This window comes from Trichinella spiralis (assembly GCF_000181795.1).
Source record: "Trichinella spiralis strain ISS 195 chromosome Unknown Scfld2, whole genome shotgun sequence".
In the NCBI taxonomy this organism is placed as follows: Eukaryota; Metazoa; Nematoda; class Enoplea; order Trichinellida; family Trichinellidae; genus Trichinella; species Trichinella spiralis.
In genome coordinates, this window is record NW_003526941.1 from 2,893,786 (window position 1) to 2,909,990 (window position 16,205).

At 39.5% G+C, this 16,205-nt stretch overlaps 5 protein-coding genes across 5 annotated transcripts; 3 read left to right on the top strand and 2 right to left on the bottom strand.

The window, feature by feature from the left end:
* Positions 1–499: 499 nt before the first annotated feature.
* Tsp_03129 (conserved hypothetical protein) lies at positions 500–1,203 on the top strand. The gene is given in 4 exon segments (XM_003379420.1): positions 500–525; positions 721–811; positions 822–905; positions 973–1,203. 4 exon segments carry the CDS (start codon positions 500–502, stop codon positions 1,201–1,203), a joined length of 432 nt encoding a protein of 143 aa, XP_003379468.1.
* A 2,788-nt stretch (positions 1,204–3,991) lies between these two features.
* Tsp_03130 (hypothetical protein) lies at positions 3,992–7,328 on the bottom strand. Its single transcript, XM_003379421.1, has 2 exons — positions 6,981–7,328; positions 3,992–4,321 (listed from the first exon to the last, which is right to left on the bottom strand). The coding sequence occupies exons 1-2, from the start codon at positions 7,326–7,328 to the stop codon at positions 3,992–3,994; spliced, it is 678 nt and encodes a 225-aa protein (XP_003379469.1).
* Positions 7,329–8,252: 924 nt separating this feature from the next.
* On the bottom strand, positions 8,253–8,631 carry Tsp_03131 (conserved hypothetical protein). The gene is made up of 3 exons (XM_003379422.1): positions 8,573–8,631; positions 8,380–8,531; positions 8,253–8,359 (listed from the first exon to the last, which is right to left on the bottom strand). The coding sequence occupies exons 1-3, from the start codon at positions 8,629–8,631 to the stop codon at positions 8,253–8,255; spliced, it is 318 nt and encodes a 105-aa protein (XP_003379470.1).
* A 1,750-nt stretch (positions 8,632–10,381) lies between these two features.
* Positions 10,382–15,122, top strand: Tsp_03132 (protein espinas). The gene is made up of 5 exons (XM_003379423.1): positions 10,382–10,474; positions 11,428–12,063; positions 12,589–13,047; positions 13,114–13,825; positions 15,001–15,122. Exons 1-5 carry the CDS (start codon positions 10,382–10,384, stop codon positions 15,120–15,122), a joined length of 2,022 nt encoding a protein of 673 aa, XP_003379471.1.
* A 462-nt stretch (positions 15,123–15,584) lies between these two features.
* Tsp_03133 (hypothetical protein) lies at positions 15,585–16,140 on the top strand. The gene is made up of 3 exons (XM_003379424.1): positions 15,585–15,820; positions 15,867–15,946; positions 16,031–16,140. The coding sequence occupies exons 1-3, from the start codon at positions 15,585–15,587 to the stop codon at positions 16,138–16,140; spliced, it is 426 nt and encodes a 141-aa protein (XP_003379472.1).
* The last annotated feature ends 65 nt before the right edge of the window (positions 16,141–16,205 follow it).

Here is a 16,205-nt window from a genome sequence, read left to right on the forward strand (position 1 = left end):
TGGATGGAGTTGTCCAATGTGCTCGCTGCATTGTTGTGTTTGATTGATGTTAATGATTTAAAATCTAAAAGTGCACCGATTTCGCTTTCAGTTGATGAGTTGAAAGTAAATTCATTTAAACGAAACTCACGTTAGCTAAATTTGAAATTTTGTGCGATTTCACTGTACTTTGTTTTCAATGATGAGTAAGTAATTGACAGTCAAGTTTTACAGTTTCTTGGTTTTACAAGCGGGCAAAATCACCTGCAGTTTATTTCGTCCGAGTATTCTAAAAATCAAGTCAACCTGAAAAACAGTGTCTTCTTCTCTGTTTTAATTGTTGCAACAAATTCTACAGGCTGGGAGCACAGAGTTGGTCAGATTGACGTGAAATTGTTGCAATTTATTTATGACTAGCAGCTTTTTCTCATCCTGCTAGTCTTGTCATCACAGTACTACAATACATTTGATTGTACGTTGTATTCAATCACAACTGTATATACTGTGGTGTAATGTGACAATGAGCAGTTATGTGCTGTTGATAAAGTTAATTCTCATGGTTTGCTGCTATAATTTATGCCTCCAAGCGGAGCCAAGAGAGATGATATCTTCTTTTTCACTTCACTTTGTGGTTGTTGACAACTAGCCGTTTCAGCAGTGTATAATGCTTGTTCACTTACTTACACTATTCATAATGTAGAAGGAGAAAGGGGTAAAAAGAAATAATTTTTTTTGAATCAGCAGCAACAGAGGTCGTCGGTGTTGTAGTTGGTGGACGGATGCTCAGCTGGCGGTGAACACCACCAGCAGCTGGTTGAGCTGCTTCTTCTTCGTTCATCCAGGTGATCAAGGAAGATAAATGGTCGGCTGCTGACGTGGCGGCTGTCGGTTTTCCGCCACTGCAAGCCAGTATGAATTGTGCCCGAGTGCAACAACGACTGAATGCACGCACGCACACGCATACGTCGTCGTATGATAATATATATTCTATAGTGCTTGCTTGGCGAATCTGAATGTGGATATTTGAATGATGGCGATGATGAACGGCTTTCTTTTTCCATTTTTCCAAATTTGGTCGTGTGGCGCAAAAATCAGGCCTCCTTCTTCTTGAACGATCCTTTCTTTTTGTACATCATGCCGGCGAAGACGCACATACATGGACAATCTGGAACGGCACTATCATCTGGGCCATTTGGTTGTAAAATGCCGTATGTTCCGGTCTGAAGACCCGAAGGCCACCAATTAGCCGCCGTGCTTTGCAAGAACTGTTGGCTGCTTGATGGCATTCTTCGCATTGCGTTGAGTCATTCAGTCGGTTCCAGCTTGCGTTTAACTGCTTAGGCGCAGCCCGATCAAAACGGCGCCTTTAACCAATCGCCGCCGGATTGACCAGAAGGGGCGACCACGGGGCGAACATATATCTATATATATTAGCCATTGTCAGAGTTTTATGCGCTCGTCTGCGTAGGCCAACGACCTTCACTCCTGTAACGTAGAGGAGCTGAATTCACCATTTTACAATCGTCATCGTTCCTGGCGTTGTAGGTTTGGTTTGTGAAACTTCTTATTCTTTCTTTTTACTTTTGATTATAATAATGGGTTAGTCAGTTTTGTAAAGATGTTGTTCATATTTTTTTTACTTTTGTGAGCGTTTTAAATTAGCCGAAAATGAATCTTAATCGTTTAAGTATTTATTTCAGGACGAACTGTTGTTTCTTTAAATACTATATAGTACAAGTGAAAATGAGCGCTACTACTTTACTAAATAAGCTGTAAAATAATGGGAAATTTTTTATTTTCTTTTAAGATTTTTACTTTGTTTGCAACTTTTGTAATATTTTAAACTCACACAGCAATGTCAGCGCTTTTTTTTTGCTTTTCAACTCTAAGCAAAAACACCCACATGCACAGTGTTGCGATCACTGAGATTGCAATCACATACAGTTGCTGCTCATACAGCTCAAGCTTTTATCTTTGTTTTTATTTTAATATGTTTTTTCAAAATATTTTGCTTTTTTTAAAATACAAATACTCTATTGTCAACAGTAGAGCTTATCGTATCAGTGAGTCAGTGTTTTGACATTTTGAGCATTCATTTCACTTATACATGCATATATATAGCAGCATACTTTTTCAAGCTGTTGCACGATATTCGAAAAGAAATTTGTTTTTTTTTCTTCAGCATACATATTTTCTGTATTTATTTGATCTGATTGGTGTGTAGGGTTTTTTCTATTCTGTTGACATTTTGATTGATTTCAAAGCATACGAGTGTTGTTATTGTTATTTACGCTGTATGCGAACATTTATCTATTTTTTCATTTTGGCCAAGCTTCAGTTCAGTTTAGTTCAGCAGCCTTGTACTCGTATTACAAAGCCAAAGTTGGGTATAAATTTTATTTTTTACGCGAAATGTACAAAAATAATCTGTGCTATGATACAAAAATTCATGTTCCATCGTGGTGAAAAATTGATGGATGGTTGTTTGCTTTTTTTTCTATTTTGATTTCAATGCTGTGTTGCTTGTTTGTTGCTGAAAGCATTTTGTTGAAGTCGAATTTGTGTTGATTTGATTGAAATTTGTAGCGAACAATTTAAAATCAACTACTCACCGACCGTATCAAGGTGGAATTTCAATGTTGAGTAATTTGAGAAAATGTGTGTGTGTATGTGTGTGTGTGTGTGTGTGTGTGTGTGTGTGTGTGTGTGCAGTGGCTTGTCGTGCTATAGTAACAGTAGTAGTAGTAGTAGTAGTATAGTATGTATCCGGTTTGGCAGATTTGTTGCTGTGTGTGCGTTGGGTTGTTTCAAATTGCGCTTGATAGAGCTTCTTCATATGTTTCAACGTTCTGCGCTTTTGTCGGAAAAGGTTTTTACTTCGGCTCAAGTCGGCCATAGGAGAGCTGTTTTAATTTTCGCTGTTTACCATGTGCAAAATTGAAAATGCCAATAATTTTATTTCTCTGCTGGAGCCGTTTACGTTTCCTGTCAGTCGCGTGCCAGATCTCTTTCGTTGCTTCAGATGATTAAATGCGCAGTGTCGATCGGTCTGTTTCTTTTCTGCTTTGCCTTCCATTTATTCATTCATTCCCCACCTCTCTTTCTATTTTCTGACGCGTCCGTTGCGTACTGGCTAGGTTGGCTAATTTCGAGCTTACGGCGGCCAGGCTTTTCATCTTTTCAGCACAAGCACAGTGTTGTGGTTTTTCGATTGTTGGGAAAAGTTTGCCTCGGCCTTGGAAACGTATCTTGTTCGGTGGGGTGCTCAAAACCATGCACGCTAAGCTGAACGGGAGTGTCGTCTGGCCTGGACTGGCCTTTGCTTGTTCAAATCCAGAGTGAGACGGAGAGACAAGGAGCCGTTTGTGTTAGTGCAGCCAGCCAGTGCTTGTGCAAATGCGACACAGCACACAAGCACGTGTGGAACCGATACCGGCACCGTAGTGTTGTTAGGCCGACCTTGCGACCCACCCACCCTCCCTCAGCTTGTTGATCTGTAAATTTTTTTCTTCTATTTGTACTAATCTTCAAGTTTTTCAGTACAAGCAGCTTGCAACGTGAAGTAAGCTGGCGAACGTGGTGAAGCACGCTGGTCGGTCGGTCGGTAGGCTGATCCGATTATTGTTCAGCGTTATCTGTTTGTTCAGCTTGATTGTTCATCATGCTTTTTTGGCTACTTCGCCTCGGCTATTTTCGCCTTTTCCACGCTGCTTGCTTGTCCAAGTCAACAGTGCCTTGGCGCCACGCTGAAACATTTTCACCACTCCACGGCCGGTTGTACTCTTGTTGAAGTAATAAATAGTAATAGTAATGATAATCTGTGTGTGTGTGTGAAACAAAAATGGAGAGAAACTGCATCATCTGAGCGTGATTGATTTCCCGTCTGCTATTCAGCTTATCTATCTGTTTCTTTTTGTCATCAGTAGTATTAGTATTAGTAGTAGTAGTGTTTTTTTCTTTTGTTTCATTTTGTTTTTCTCCTTTTTATTCCTTTGTTCAATATCCAGCTGAGCTACGGTGACTTGTACTGTGTTGTTCCATGAGGAAAAGTGGAAAAAGGCCGAATTATAATTGATCGTCGAAGCGTGCCGATTGCGACTGGTGCTAGCTTCGGGTGGTCGGCACGGTTGACCGGTGTCCAAGCTGACTGAATTCGACATGCAGGCGAGTTGGAAGAATCACAGCGGGTGTGGACGGAGTTGGCTTTGTTTGTGGAATTGTGAAGAAATGAGCTAGCTGTCTGGTCGTCGTTGTTGTTGTGCTCGTTGACGAGATCGCCTCCGGCTTTCGAGATAACAGCCGGACACCAGATTGTGCCCCGGGGTCGATCGGTCAGCCACTGCTGTAGTAGCCAGTTAATGGAGTAGTTAGTAGCAGCTTGTTTGTTACTTTGCTTTGCTGCTCGCTTGCGGCCAAAGGTCAGGCGAAGAAAGCTTCGGCTTCAACTGGACCAGTTGATATCTCAACCAGCCGTTTGAGAAGGTCACTGAACCGATGTATCTATCTGTACTATTTTACAGAGGTAGATGGACGCGGTGGGGAGGGGACGACTGATCGACTTTTGCACAGTTCGTCAAATTCCAAATTTCACTTTACGAAATAGGCTATTATTATTATTATCATCATCGTTATTTACGCACAAATGATATATCACTGATAAAAAGCTTTTATTCAAGATAAAGAAAGAGTTATCTTGAACTTCCTCCTACTGTTATTATTCTAACAATGTTTTGTAAAAACAGACTTAAAAGTTAATTTTTTCAATGCTAATCTTTTTATATCGGTTATTGTTTTATTATTCTTTTTTTATATTATGAATCCTGCTTGAATTTTCCATCCTGTCACCGACTGACTGGACGAAACGCTTGACAGAATTTTCGTTTTGCATTTAAGCATTAAAATCTCAGCAGCTTACTTCACTTTGTCAAAATCGTTCGGTTGGTTATCTGTGCTTGTTGGTTTGCTGTGCTTTGCAAATTTTTATGAAGCGGTTTATTCTGCATTTTCATGTATCAGAATTTTATATTTCACCATCATCGTCTTTTATTTTCGTACTCGATTCAGGGATTGCCATTAATTGGATGCAGTTTGCTTCTTCTTCTTCTTCTTCTTCTTTCTTCTAGCTTTTTCTGAACATTAAAAAGAAAGTTGCAAAAATGAATGAAGATTGCTCGTCTGCAAAGAAAGATTTGGAATGCTGAACGCTTTGCTTTGTCATTTAGCAGTAAACTTCTTCAAATTGACGGGACGATGACGTTACAATTAGCGCATCGAGAAAAACAGTTTAGCCATTGGATTTGATTTTTCTGGGATGACGATGAAAAATGATTTCAACAAGCATTTTGAATGACAGTTTCGAATTTTAATTGCGTTGCGTCCGCTGTGGCGGCAGGTGATTTTCATTTCAAAAAGTATGATTTATTTTTTAGCGGCTGTTGTTCAATTTATTGTCAACAATTATATTTTATTTCGTGCAGTTGAATTTTCGATTTTATTTACTGCTAACGCATTTGAGGTTTTTTTTACAATTTCAATGAACCAATGCGAAAGAGTTCATTTACACTTTAGAATACGTTGATGAGTACGTATTATTAGTATTATATTTCACTTTACAATTTGAATAACCAACCAACCCAGTTATAAGCCTATTACGAAACGTTTTAGTAAATAATGCATTTCCTGTATGATAAGATATCTTTTAGTCAGGTCATCGCGGATGATTGCTGTATGATTGCTTTACGTACGCTTATCTGTTGGCAAATGCTTTGATTCGAGCGATTAGCTAAGCGTCAGCGATGATTTTGTTCAAGCTTGACCTCGTTTGTTCTTTTACTGCTCCACTCTGCTCTGCTGTTTTCCGGCTTTTATCCATTCAGGTTGCATTATTTTTTTTATAATTTTATAAACGAACGAATAGCATAACCACATTTACTGCCAGTTTTGTTTCGCTAGTATTTTGTTTCTTCAGCTCAGGCAATTAATTTTCTTGCTCTCTTTTGTTGTTGTGTGGTGGCTTACGCATGTCGGAGAGCATATTTCAATTTCTCGTTATCTACTCGTTTGTAACGATTAAAATCTGTTGTGTAGTCGGGTTAGATTAGAATTTAGAATATCACGCGCACTGCTTGATGTATATATATATATATAATGCATATGTAGAGAGAGGTTGAAAAATGACAGACGTTTTCCATAGACAGGGTTGAACCATCATTTTTGCTTTATTGACGTCGTTGCCTAACAGTAAAGGCTGCTTTTGTGCTTTGGCTGTCGCAAACGATCAGACGACTGAATGCGATGGCCATATTTCATTGCTGCTTCAGTGGACGTTCGAACACTGATATAATAATAATAATAATAATAATAGCTTGAACACAAGAAGCAAGAAGACTGTTTAGTATTGATTTTTCTCGACGGTTGTTGGTGGGTGTCGGCTTTGTTTCGTTTGTGAAAATGGCCGGCTCGTTTTTCTTTCGGTGGAAAATAAATGGCAGGAAAAGGCATCGCAACCAACTCAGCTTAGCCGAAATGTCCAACGTCGACAAATGGTCGGTTCAGGTTGAGAGGCCATTGCAGTTGTCAGTTTCTGATGGATTGGTCAAAAAGCGTGCTCGGCTTCTGGCGTTGTGGTTTTGCTTTGTGACCCCCGTTCGCTGCTCTGCACGTTTTTTCTCTCTGCCAAACTTCTGCTACCGCCATCACCACAGTCAGCACCAGGCCATACTAAGTCGAGCAACTTCTGTTTTGATTTTGAAATTGTATTGCTTTTTTTAATTAAATTACACGCATTGGAAAAGAAAGAAAAGCTTATAATAATGAATAAGTGAGTGAGTAATGGAAAGCGTATTTTAAAGAAGAAAATATACAGTTTATTAACACGTAGTCTGGTAGTTCAATGAAAATGGCCTTTTTGTTCAGGTTGGCATCTGGAGACCGTCAACTGTTCGTCCATAAATATTTATTTATGCTCATAAAAGTCGATGCATGTCTGAACATGAAATTACGTTTTCTATATATATTTGTATGTATGTATTCATAACACAGTGTAGAAAATGATCCATCTCTTCAACTAGACAACCGATGGCCATCAGATAGTGATAACACTGGCCACAAGGCGAACGGAAAAGTGCAACCAGTGATGACAGAAGCGTCGTAAACACAAACACGTATATATCTGTGTGTGAGAGAATATGCTTATTTTTTCGATTTTCGTTCTTGTTTATTGTTGCAGTGTGAGCAGATGTAATTGTAATGTTATTAAGACGAGACCACCAAGCCGGCGGTGGGTGGAGTCTGGTCGATTCGAATGGAAACTTATAGTAAAAAGCGACTTTGTATTCTAATCGGGCCATTAGCTGCAGCTATGAATGCCAAGATACGACTTGCACCTGCCGTTCTCTTTGCTTGTTCCACCTGCGCTAGTCTTGTCCGGCGGTCTTTGCCTTCACCTACACAGTGGGATATTGTCGACATTGGTTTCCTATTGTGAAAAGAGTAAGATGCATATAATGCAAACAGAAAGAAAGAAAATTTAGCGAAATAGCTATCTAGTTATTTACTTAGCTGGCCTACTCTGGCGATGGTTGATCTTTATCTTTTGCTTTGGTTTATATAAGCTAATTGAACCGAATGCACGCATTTCCGGCGCTTATCGACATCGTGCAATTGGGAATTAGCTGGTGAGCTGTTTGCATCACAAATCTGAGTTGAATATCTTTTCCAAATCTTTGCTCTTCTGGTATGTGAGTCGATTTTCAGGGCCGTGGCACGCATGATCTACTTAATTTAGCTTTTGCCGCCGCCGCCTCAGCTAAATTGTCCTGCCTTTTAGTGTAGTGTTATATATATATATATATATACACGTATGTAATTGCTATTGACGTTTTGGCTTTTTGAAGACTCTATTCCCTCACGGCCTAGCGTGGGAGTGTAGGACTTTTATTAGGCGACAATTCTTGCGCGACCCGGCGCCGTCGTCGTCGATGACACTTTTACAAGGCATTGTCGGAATTTATTGCTAAGCCGAAGATGGCTTTTCTTCATCCACCTGGCCATTTCTGAGCACACTATGTGTGTTGTGTCTATAAAGAGAAGTTGCATTTCGCTTTTTATTCTATTATTTTTGTGCGAACAGAAATGAGAATATTTATTTTTCTATTCTGACTTTATTATTCTTTTGTTCCTGCATGCTGAATGTTTTATTTTTGTTGACTTTGAACGTTTCGTCTGAGATCAAGGTCGACAATATTCATATGCTTGCATGCATGTGTATGTGTTTACGGCGCTTCTGTCATCTCCGGTTGCACTTTTTCGTTCGCATTGTGGCCAGTGTTGTCACCATCTGATGGCCGTTGGCTGTCTGGTTGAAGAGATGGATCATTTTCTGCACTGTGTTATGAATACCATGTAAAGAGTCTCTGTTATTGGTGTTGTTGTCGTCATCGTTGTTGTTTATTATATTTCTTATTTTTGATACTGATCTGGTAAACTGATACCTCCAGGTTAAAGCTTGAAGCTGACAGATGACATGTTTTAACGATGTATACACGCATGGTCTGTAGTTGTAAAATGGTAAAAGTTCAGCTCGTTTACTGACAGAGAAATTGGATCATGCTGAAAAGTGTGAGATGGATGCGTGTGTATGTGTACGCGCATATTTATACCAGATATATAATATAAATATGATCTGTATAATCAGTTACTCATGGCCATGGCTTCATTTGCCACCTCTGCCAAGCGACACTTTGCGTGGCAGTGGCGAAGCAGTTTGAATTTTTATTTCTTCAGCAGAGTAGACTTTTTATAGTTCAGGGTCATGGAACACAACGTGAAACTGATTTTTCCTTGTTCGTCGAAACGCTTAAATGATTTCTCGTCAGAATTGCTTGCTTTGAATTTGCCGCAGTTGTTGCAGTTGCAATTCCTCAAGGAATTTCATCTGTCCCACTTTCTTTGTGCTTGTTCTGCTTACAACAGCTTGGAAATTCTATTGTTAACATCATCGCTTTATGGAACTGGGTTTGTAAAATTGTTGTTGGTAATTTTTTTCGCTTATACTGTTTTTTGAAAAATGAAAAAATGCACTAATGTGTAAAAAGTATTTTTTGATTTCACATATTTCTACAGTGCTGCTGACCGTACGCAGTTCAAGCACTAAATTCGGTTGCCATGCAAAGGTAATAGGAGAACGCAGGTGTTTATTTGTTTAATTATTTTTTGTTTTTTTCTTTAATTTTCATAGAAAGTATAATTTAAGTTAAAAAACAGACAGCTCTTTCCTGTTTTCAAATTTTTCTCAGTTTGCACGCCAGTTACGTTTGAAATTATTTATCCCTTGTTATCTTATCTTATCTTATCTTATTCTTTTTTACTACCAGATACTTTATCATCAGTGCGATTGATGCTTCTTAGTCTACAGAGAAGTTGAAAGCAGTGAAAATCACCATTTTGCTGGAGGCTTATTTTCACAAAGCACATGTGCTAAACGCACAATGGAATGGCATTTATTTTGAAATACTTTTTCACATTGTAGTTGACTTCAACATTTATTTGCATGCGAATGGGATGTTTGTGTTTTATAACGTCTATGGAGGAGGAGGAGGAGGAGGAGGAGAATTGCTTCCATAGTCTATTTTAAAGATTAGATGAAATTTTCAAACTTGATTGCTGAGCTCAAGTAGATCCACTTCGTCTTATCTATGACACTAACACGAACAGTATAAAACGGCCATCGATGACTGAAAAACGTTGTGTACAGAGTGAGCTACCTGCTGCTCAAGTACCATCGCTAGTTGTAGCAGTGATAGTTATCTAGAATCTAGATCAATGTGGCGTACAGTGTGTGCACTTTTATTATTCAGCTTGCGTGAGTAAAATTTTAGCTTCTTGAAATTGTAAATACACAATAAAAGCTAAATTATTTGTTTTCACATGATAAAGGATGATGGAAAATTTTCCGTTGCGCACTTTGTTAACTTTTTTGTTGTGAACTAAGTGAAATTGTAGGAAATGATGAATTAGCTGTCTATCATTGGAGCCTCTTTGTTTATATCTTTATCATTTTATTTATTTATTTATTTTTGTCCATTCGTCTGTCTGTCAGCTTGCTTATTTAAGCGTTTTTCAAAGTTTAAAGAGTAATAGAGTTCACTCGACTAACGTTTGGCAGTAAATTTTTAATATGGTGACAATGTGATGCGCTGCGTTGGGTGGTGTTTGGCTTCAATTGAGAAAAGTGGTAGTTAGCTAAAAGTCGACGTTTTTCGGCTTGACCGATCGCGACGCATATTTTAGGCTTTTGATTTTTCTACTCTTCAACTCTCAGAGCAACAGCTGCTGGTTTGTGGTCAATGTTGAGTTATAAATAAAGTGACGATGGTCGGGAATCGAGCCCACAAGGCTCACAATGGCATATGGTCGTTTGTGTCTCGGGGGGAAGCGTGATTTTTCAACTGGCAGATTGGTGGCGCGTGCGTACACAAGCACACGCCAAAAGGCTGTGTGTTGAGCTAAACCTTCTCCAGTATATATATATATATATATATATATATATTATGGAACTGGGTTTGTAAAATTGTTATAGGTAATTGTTTTTGCTTTCTTGTTTTTTGAAAAATGAGAAAATGCACTAATTTGTAAAAAGTATTTTATTATTTCACAAATGTGTATATATACGAACGTATGTATGTATGTATACAATGACAGTTTTGTTAGTTAGCCCTTCGATCACTTGAAAGGGCTGCTGATTAGCTGTTTGCACAGTATAAAAGTGTTGTATGCATTTATTTTACTACTGCAAGTGAAATTTATAAATTAACACATGCTATGTTAAGTTTTGTTTAATAATTTAGTAGTTAAGCTCCGTTTCTCTTATTTTGCTTTTTTTTTGTTTGCTACTGATGTGAGTGATTGAATGAACTGCTTCATCGTCACAAAACCGATGTTCGCAGTACTTCGTTCGGGTCAACGCTTCTTCAACTGTGTGCTGCGCGCTGTGTTTGGTGCACAGTTTGGTTAATTTTTTTGGTTTTGGCCGTGTGTACAGAATTGATTAACAGTGTTTGTCTGGTCGCTTGGCGATACTGGATAGAGAACAAGCCTGAGGACGAGTGGCGGCCTCGACGATTGACTGGCGATAAATCAAAACGGCGCTTGGACTTGTTGCCAATGACCGACTGACCGGTCCGGCCGGCGGCTAATCGGACTTGGATCACACCTCACCGCTTGCTTGGCCAGGGTTGGCTTTTATTTTTATCGTCACTCTTTTTCTGGCCTGACGGGCACTTGGCCCTGTCAATTGCTTCAAGCTCGCCTCTACACCCCGGTGGCCAGTGTCCACCTGGCGCCAACCGTTAACGCGCTTCGTTCATCGTTTCCTCGCTTACTTTTTATTTTCATAAAAAATATTTTTGATCAGAAAAGCAAGCTGTGTTTACGTTCTTGTTTGTTTAGTTTTGGCAGTATTTAAAAAAACTGGATCTTCCAAGCAGAATCACCTGTGAGAACGGCGTGGCGGAAGTGAAATTTGGACACGTTTGCAAGCAGAAATCTGCGGAAAGAGCAGGAGAAAGGGGAGGAGGTGGAATAAGAAGAATAATCGTACCAATAGCAGCAACGTTGACCGATCTACCGTCAGGGAGGGCGGCGGCAACTTTTGAAATTAAAGAACAAACGAGACGACAACGTCAATTAGCCGGCGCTTCAGCAGCGGTGGTCGAGGACGACTCTTGCTATTCAGACTACGCTTCCATTGAGTACAGCAGTCGAGCGAACGTTATCATGTCCGGCACGTTGTCATCGGGAACGGACCTGATGCACACACGTGAAGGTGGCAGCAGTAGTCTTGGAAATTATACTTTGTCATCGTTGGAAGAGGACCCCGCTGCACCACCGACCACTGGTGCCGCCGTGAATTCGTCAATTTCCTTTGAGAAGAGGCAGCGGTTACGCAACGGCGCCGTTCATCGACACTTCCCATCTTCTTCTGCTGCCCGTTTTCGACATTATCGACACTCTACCTCAGACGATGACTCTGGATGTGCGATCGAGGACTACGCTTGGGTACCGTCGGGTCTGCATCCATGGATGGTAAGAAATAAATAAAAGCCTTTTCCTTTGAAAAGTTGCCAAAATTTTTTGACCATTGCATGCCTGCTTGCCTTCAGTTTTAACAAATAATCTCGAAACTATTTCATCAAACTTGCTTAGCTGTGGGACTAACTTTTGCACCAGTCATTATGCCATATCTTCGTCTCTATTCCACTCATTTTAAGCAATTAAAGTAGGATAGTAATTCAGCGCATTCACAAAATATACTCGTATGTGTGTGTATGTATGTATGTATGTATGTACGTATCTGGATAGTTGTGTTTGTTATCTGAAATGAATTTCACTAATAATGACCATTGTATAATTTGTAGAAGGAATAATTTGTTTAACGTTTTTAACATGCCAATAGATGCCTGTGACGCATTAAATGGCTATTGCCAATTAAGTGATAATTATAATTGATGGAAAGTTTATTACTATGGTTTCAGTTGGTTTACTTATTCATTAACTGTTGCTATTTTTATGTTTCATTAATTAGTAAATGTGAATTTTTTGTTTATGCAGATCCAGCAGTATTTTTCGAGGTTGCCTGAGAAGAAAATACCGTATGTGAAAAGTGCAGGCGAGAGATGGCGTGTACATCAGCTGTTGTTGCAACTGCCACCACAGGATAACGACGCACGTTATTGTCGTAGCTTGTCGGCCAAAGAGGAGAAAGAGTTGCGCATTTTTAGTCAACGACGTAAGCGTGAGGCGCTTGGGCGTGGTACGGTTCAGATGCTTCATCGTCTGCTTCGTCGAGACATGGCGTGTCGACAGTGTTGCCAGCGATTTCAAATTGGTGAGGTGGCGGTCTTTGCGCATCGTCTGAACTCCACCACCGCCTGGCATCCGTGTTGCTTTGTCTGTCACACGTGCCAAGAGCTGTTGATCGACTTGATCTATTTTCACAAAGATGGCAATATTTATTGCGGAAGGCATCATGCGGAAATATTGAAACCACGTTGTGCAGCTTGTGATGAGGTATGGGGAATTTTTTCTTGGCAATATTTTTTCATTTTTATTGTTTCAATTTTGTTTCCTTTGCAGATTATATTCGCTGACGAGTGCATTGAAGCGGAAGGCCAGTCTTGGCATTTGAATCACTTTACCTGCTTCGAATGCAGCGTTTGCTTGGGCGGTTCGCGCTACGTGATGCGTGATTCACATCCAGTTTGCTTGCCCTGTTACAGAACGGTTTACGAACAGCAGTGCTTTGCATGTCACCAAGAAATCGCCGAAACGGATGCTCGGATGAGTTACGGTCAGCGACAGTGGCATGCGAATAACAGTTGTTTCTCTTGTCAAACGTGCGGCGTACCGTTGCTTGGGCGTGCGTTCTGCTCCCAAACGGACGGTCTGTATTGTGGTGACGCTGGCTGCAAGTCCTCTGTTCAGACGAGCCAATCTGGCGGTGGTAACAATGGCTTGATGTCAATCCACCATTCATCTAGTAGTCGTGAGGCGATTTATCGACGCACTTGTTTCGACCGTGGTGAGCTAAACTGTCAGCAATTGAAGCATACTGCTGCTGTTGCTTCATCATCATCATCATCTTATTGTTGTTCATGTTATCGTTGTCAGCATAAAGAAAAGTTCTCGACTGACGAAGAAGACGGCCACAACCAGCGTCCTCGACGACATCATCCCAGTAATAATAATAATAATAGTCACCCCGATGAACGTTGTTGCCAACCTGTGGATAATAGCGGCACCGGTGATCCGGTGTACGAAACGATCGCGTCCAACATGAATAGTCAAGGTGAAAACAGTGGTTCATCGTCGTCGTCGTCGTCGTCGTCGTCGTCGTTGGATGTGGAATACAACGATGTCGAAGCAGTGAAAGAATCTGCAGCGAATGTGGAAGAGAACGTATCGACAGTTTATTTGGTGAAAACTCGTAGGCAACCCCTTGCAAATCACTTGCGTCGATCGTTGCCTGATTTAACTGCCATTCAACATTGCCACAACTCGGCAGTAGCTGCCAAATTGCTGCCCCATGCTTTTACCGGTTTACGACTTGATCAGCGCAGTGGCAAAAGGTTGCTGTTGTCGAATGGAACCGAGTGTTGCCGAGGTTATGGAGAAACTGAGACTGCTTCGACTTCAGATGTGTTATTCAAAAATAAAAACAAGAAAAAAGAAACCACATTCGCTGCAGAGCAGTGTTGCACAACTTTACTTGTCGATAACAAGCATGGCAATGACGATGATGATGATAATGATGATCAGCTGGATGAAATAAGTGGTCGTACTGTACGTTTTCAAAAACGACCAACATTTCTTCATTTTTCTGCAAACAGTTTCGAATCAGATGCAGAGCATCGACCATTAGACAGTTCTGCTTCAGCTTTGTTTAATTGCCATCGACAACGCTCAGCAAGTGCTTGTAGCACATGTTCATCGTCTAGCGACTGCAGTAGCAGCACTACTACTAGCAGCAATGATGATGAATTAGAACAGTTTCCTTTTTATTCTCAAATGCGCTATGCCAACCAAGCAAGACGATTTTCGCTTACAGCAATTAACAAGAACAACAGTGTCCAGTTGTTGCAACGACAGCAACACCGATCCAAAAACAAGCGTTTCTTTTCTGGAAAAGAGAAAACCAAATCCAACTGCATTATTTCTTGACTTTTGAAATCGTATCTTTTTCATTTACTTTGTCAGTCCTGTTGAATTACCATTAACTACTTGTAACATTTCTATTACTTTATTATTATTATTATTGCTTTTTAACATTTATTTCGCTTATTCTTTGTTTGCCTGCTTGCTTGCTTTGTTGTTGCTAATGAAATATCACTTCTTGTCCGCTTAACTTAACTGTGCAGTACCATATCGGTTCATCTGTTCTTTTCTTTCCAGTTGGCAAATACGAGGCTGATGCAAAGAATATAGTTAAAACAACAAACATTATATCACCATTACCTTTTTCAGTACTGATATATGGTGGGTTCGTTGAACATTGGCTTGGTAATGAATTGAAGTGGAACAGTCTATACACAAATACCACATCTAACACTGAGAAACTACGATCTGTCTGTGAAATAACTATGTAATAAAGACTTGTACTTACATACAGATATACTTACATACTTACATATTTATACAGAAATTACAGCAACTTGTAAAAAACTAACAAAAAAGTTCCAGAAAACTAAACATTTTCGCAGAATGAATAACTGCCAACAAATTTTTTGTGGAAGGAATAATTTGCTTAACATATTTCACGTGCCAGAACATGACTGTGAGGCAGTAAATACGTACTGCCAATACAGTGATCATAATAATTAATGAAAAGTATATTATTATGGTATCAGTTGCTATACTTATTGACAGTGCCAATTTTAAAAAAACAAAAACAAAATAACAAAGGCTATATAGCACTTACTGTTCTTTCCGTTTCTGGGGAACGGGTTTTTATCACAAATTTCGCTTTTTTTGTTATGTATTTCTAAAGGTTCATATTTCAAAAAATTTGGGAAACATCTATCGCAAACTAACCCGTATTTGTTCAATAAATGGCCTCTAGAGTTTGCATGAGACAAGATGAATACACAGGAAAGCAGCCCATCTGCAACTCAGTTGAAACCCATCTAAGAGGGTTCAAATTTGGTATAGGAATAGTTTCCGAAATTGTAATGAGTTATTCATTGAAATTGCGCACTCCGGTGCAATACTTCTTTGCTTTGGACAATTCGAATTTCCGACATTTTCTGACGATTTGGTATAAATTGAAAAAAGTTCTTTCAATACGGTATGAAAGGCGCATAAAAAAGCTCCATTTATTAGATTCCTATTAGACTATTTAATTCTATCGACAAGTTGAGTGGAATATCTCAAGCGACGACTGTCAACATTTATAAATACCTGAGTGTCTACCGTAAAACATGGAATTGTTAGCTTTTATGAAAAACAATCATTTCATTGAATTCTAAGCTCTTCATGATCTTAACTATTCATTCAGAATCTCAACGATACCAAAAAGGTGGCTGTTCGATTCAGTCTTCCGCTACTGCATTACACCGAAATGATGTTTATGCGAAGCAGCTTCAAATGTTATTTTTGTCAGAATGATTGATTTCAATGGGTGAAAATATAAAAAATTAACCAGCTATTAGAAACTAAAGCACACATGCATG

Excerpts from the sequence above, each read along its gene's own strand:
- Tsp_03129 (XM_003379420.1), top strand. The coding sequence starts at position 500 with ATGAGCAGTTATGTGCTGTTGATAAA. Across the intron at positions 526-720 it reads AGTTATGTGCTGTTGATAAA|CAGCAACAGAGGTCGTCGGT; the intron begins GTTAATTCTCAT and ends TTTTTGAATCAG. Across the intron at positions 906-972 it reads CCAGTATGAATTGTGCCCGA|TGCTTGCTTGGCGAATCTGA; the intron begins GTGCAACAACGA and ends TATATTCTATAG.
- Tsp_03130 (XM_003379421.1), bottom strand. The coding sequence starts at position 7,328 with ATGGCCCGATTAGAATACAAAGTCGCTTTTTACTATAAGTTTCCATTC. Across the intron at positions 4,322-6,980 it reads TACAAATATATATAGAAAAC|CAGTGGCTGACCGATCGACC; the intron begins GTAATTTCATGT and ends TGGCTACTACAG.
- Tsp_03131 (XM_003379422.1), bottom strand. The coding sequence starts at position 8,631 with ATGCGCGTACACATACACACGCATCCATCTCACACTTTTCAGCATGAT. Across the intron at positions 8,532-8,572 it reads CAGCATGATCCAATTTCTCT|ACCATGCGTGTATACATCGT; the intron begins GTCAGTAAACGA and ends TTACAACTACAG.
- Tsp_03132 (XM_003379423.1), top strand. The coding sequence starts at position 10,382 with ATGGCATATGGTCGTTTGTGTCTCGGGGGGAAGCGTGATTTTTCAACT. Across the intron at positions 12,064-12,588 it reads CGGGTCTGCATCCATGGATG|ATCCAGCAGTATTTTTCGAG; the intron begins GTAAGAAATAAA and ends TTGTTTATGCAG. Across the intron at positions 13,826-15,000 it reads GTCCAACATGAATAGTCAAG|TACTGATATATGGTGGGTTC; the intron begins GTGAAAACAGTG and ends TACCTTTTTCAG.
- Tsp_03133 (XM_003379424.1), top strand. The coding sequence starts at position 15,585 with ATGGCCTCTAGAGTTTGCATGAGACAAGATGAATACACAGGAAAGCAG. Across the intron at positions 15,821-15,866 it reads AAAAAAGTTCTTTCAATACG|ACTATTTAATTCTATCGACA; the intron begins GTATGAAAGGCG and ends GATTCCTATTAG. Across the intron at positions 15,947-16,030 it reads TAAATACCTGAGTGTCTACC|AATCTCAACGATACCAAAAA; the intron begins GTAAAACATGGA and ends CTATTCATTCAG.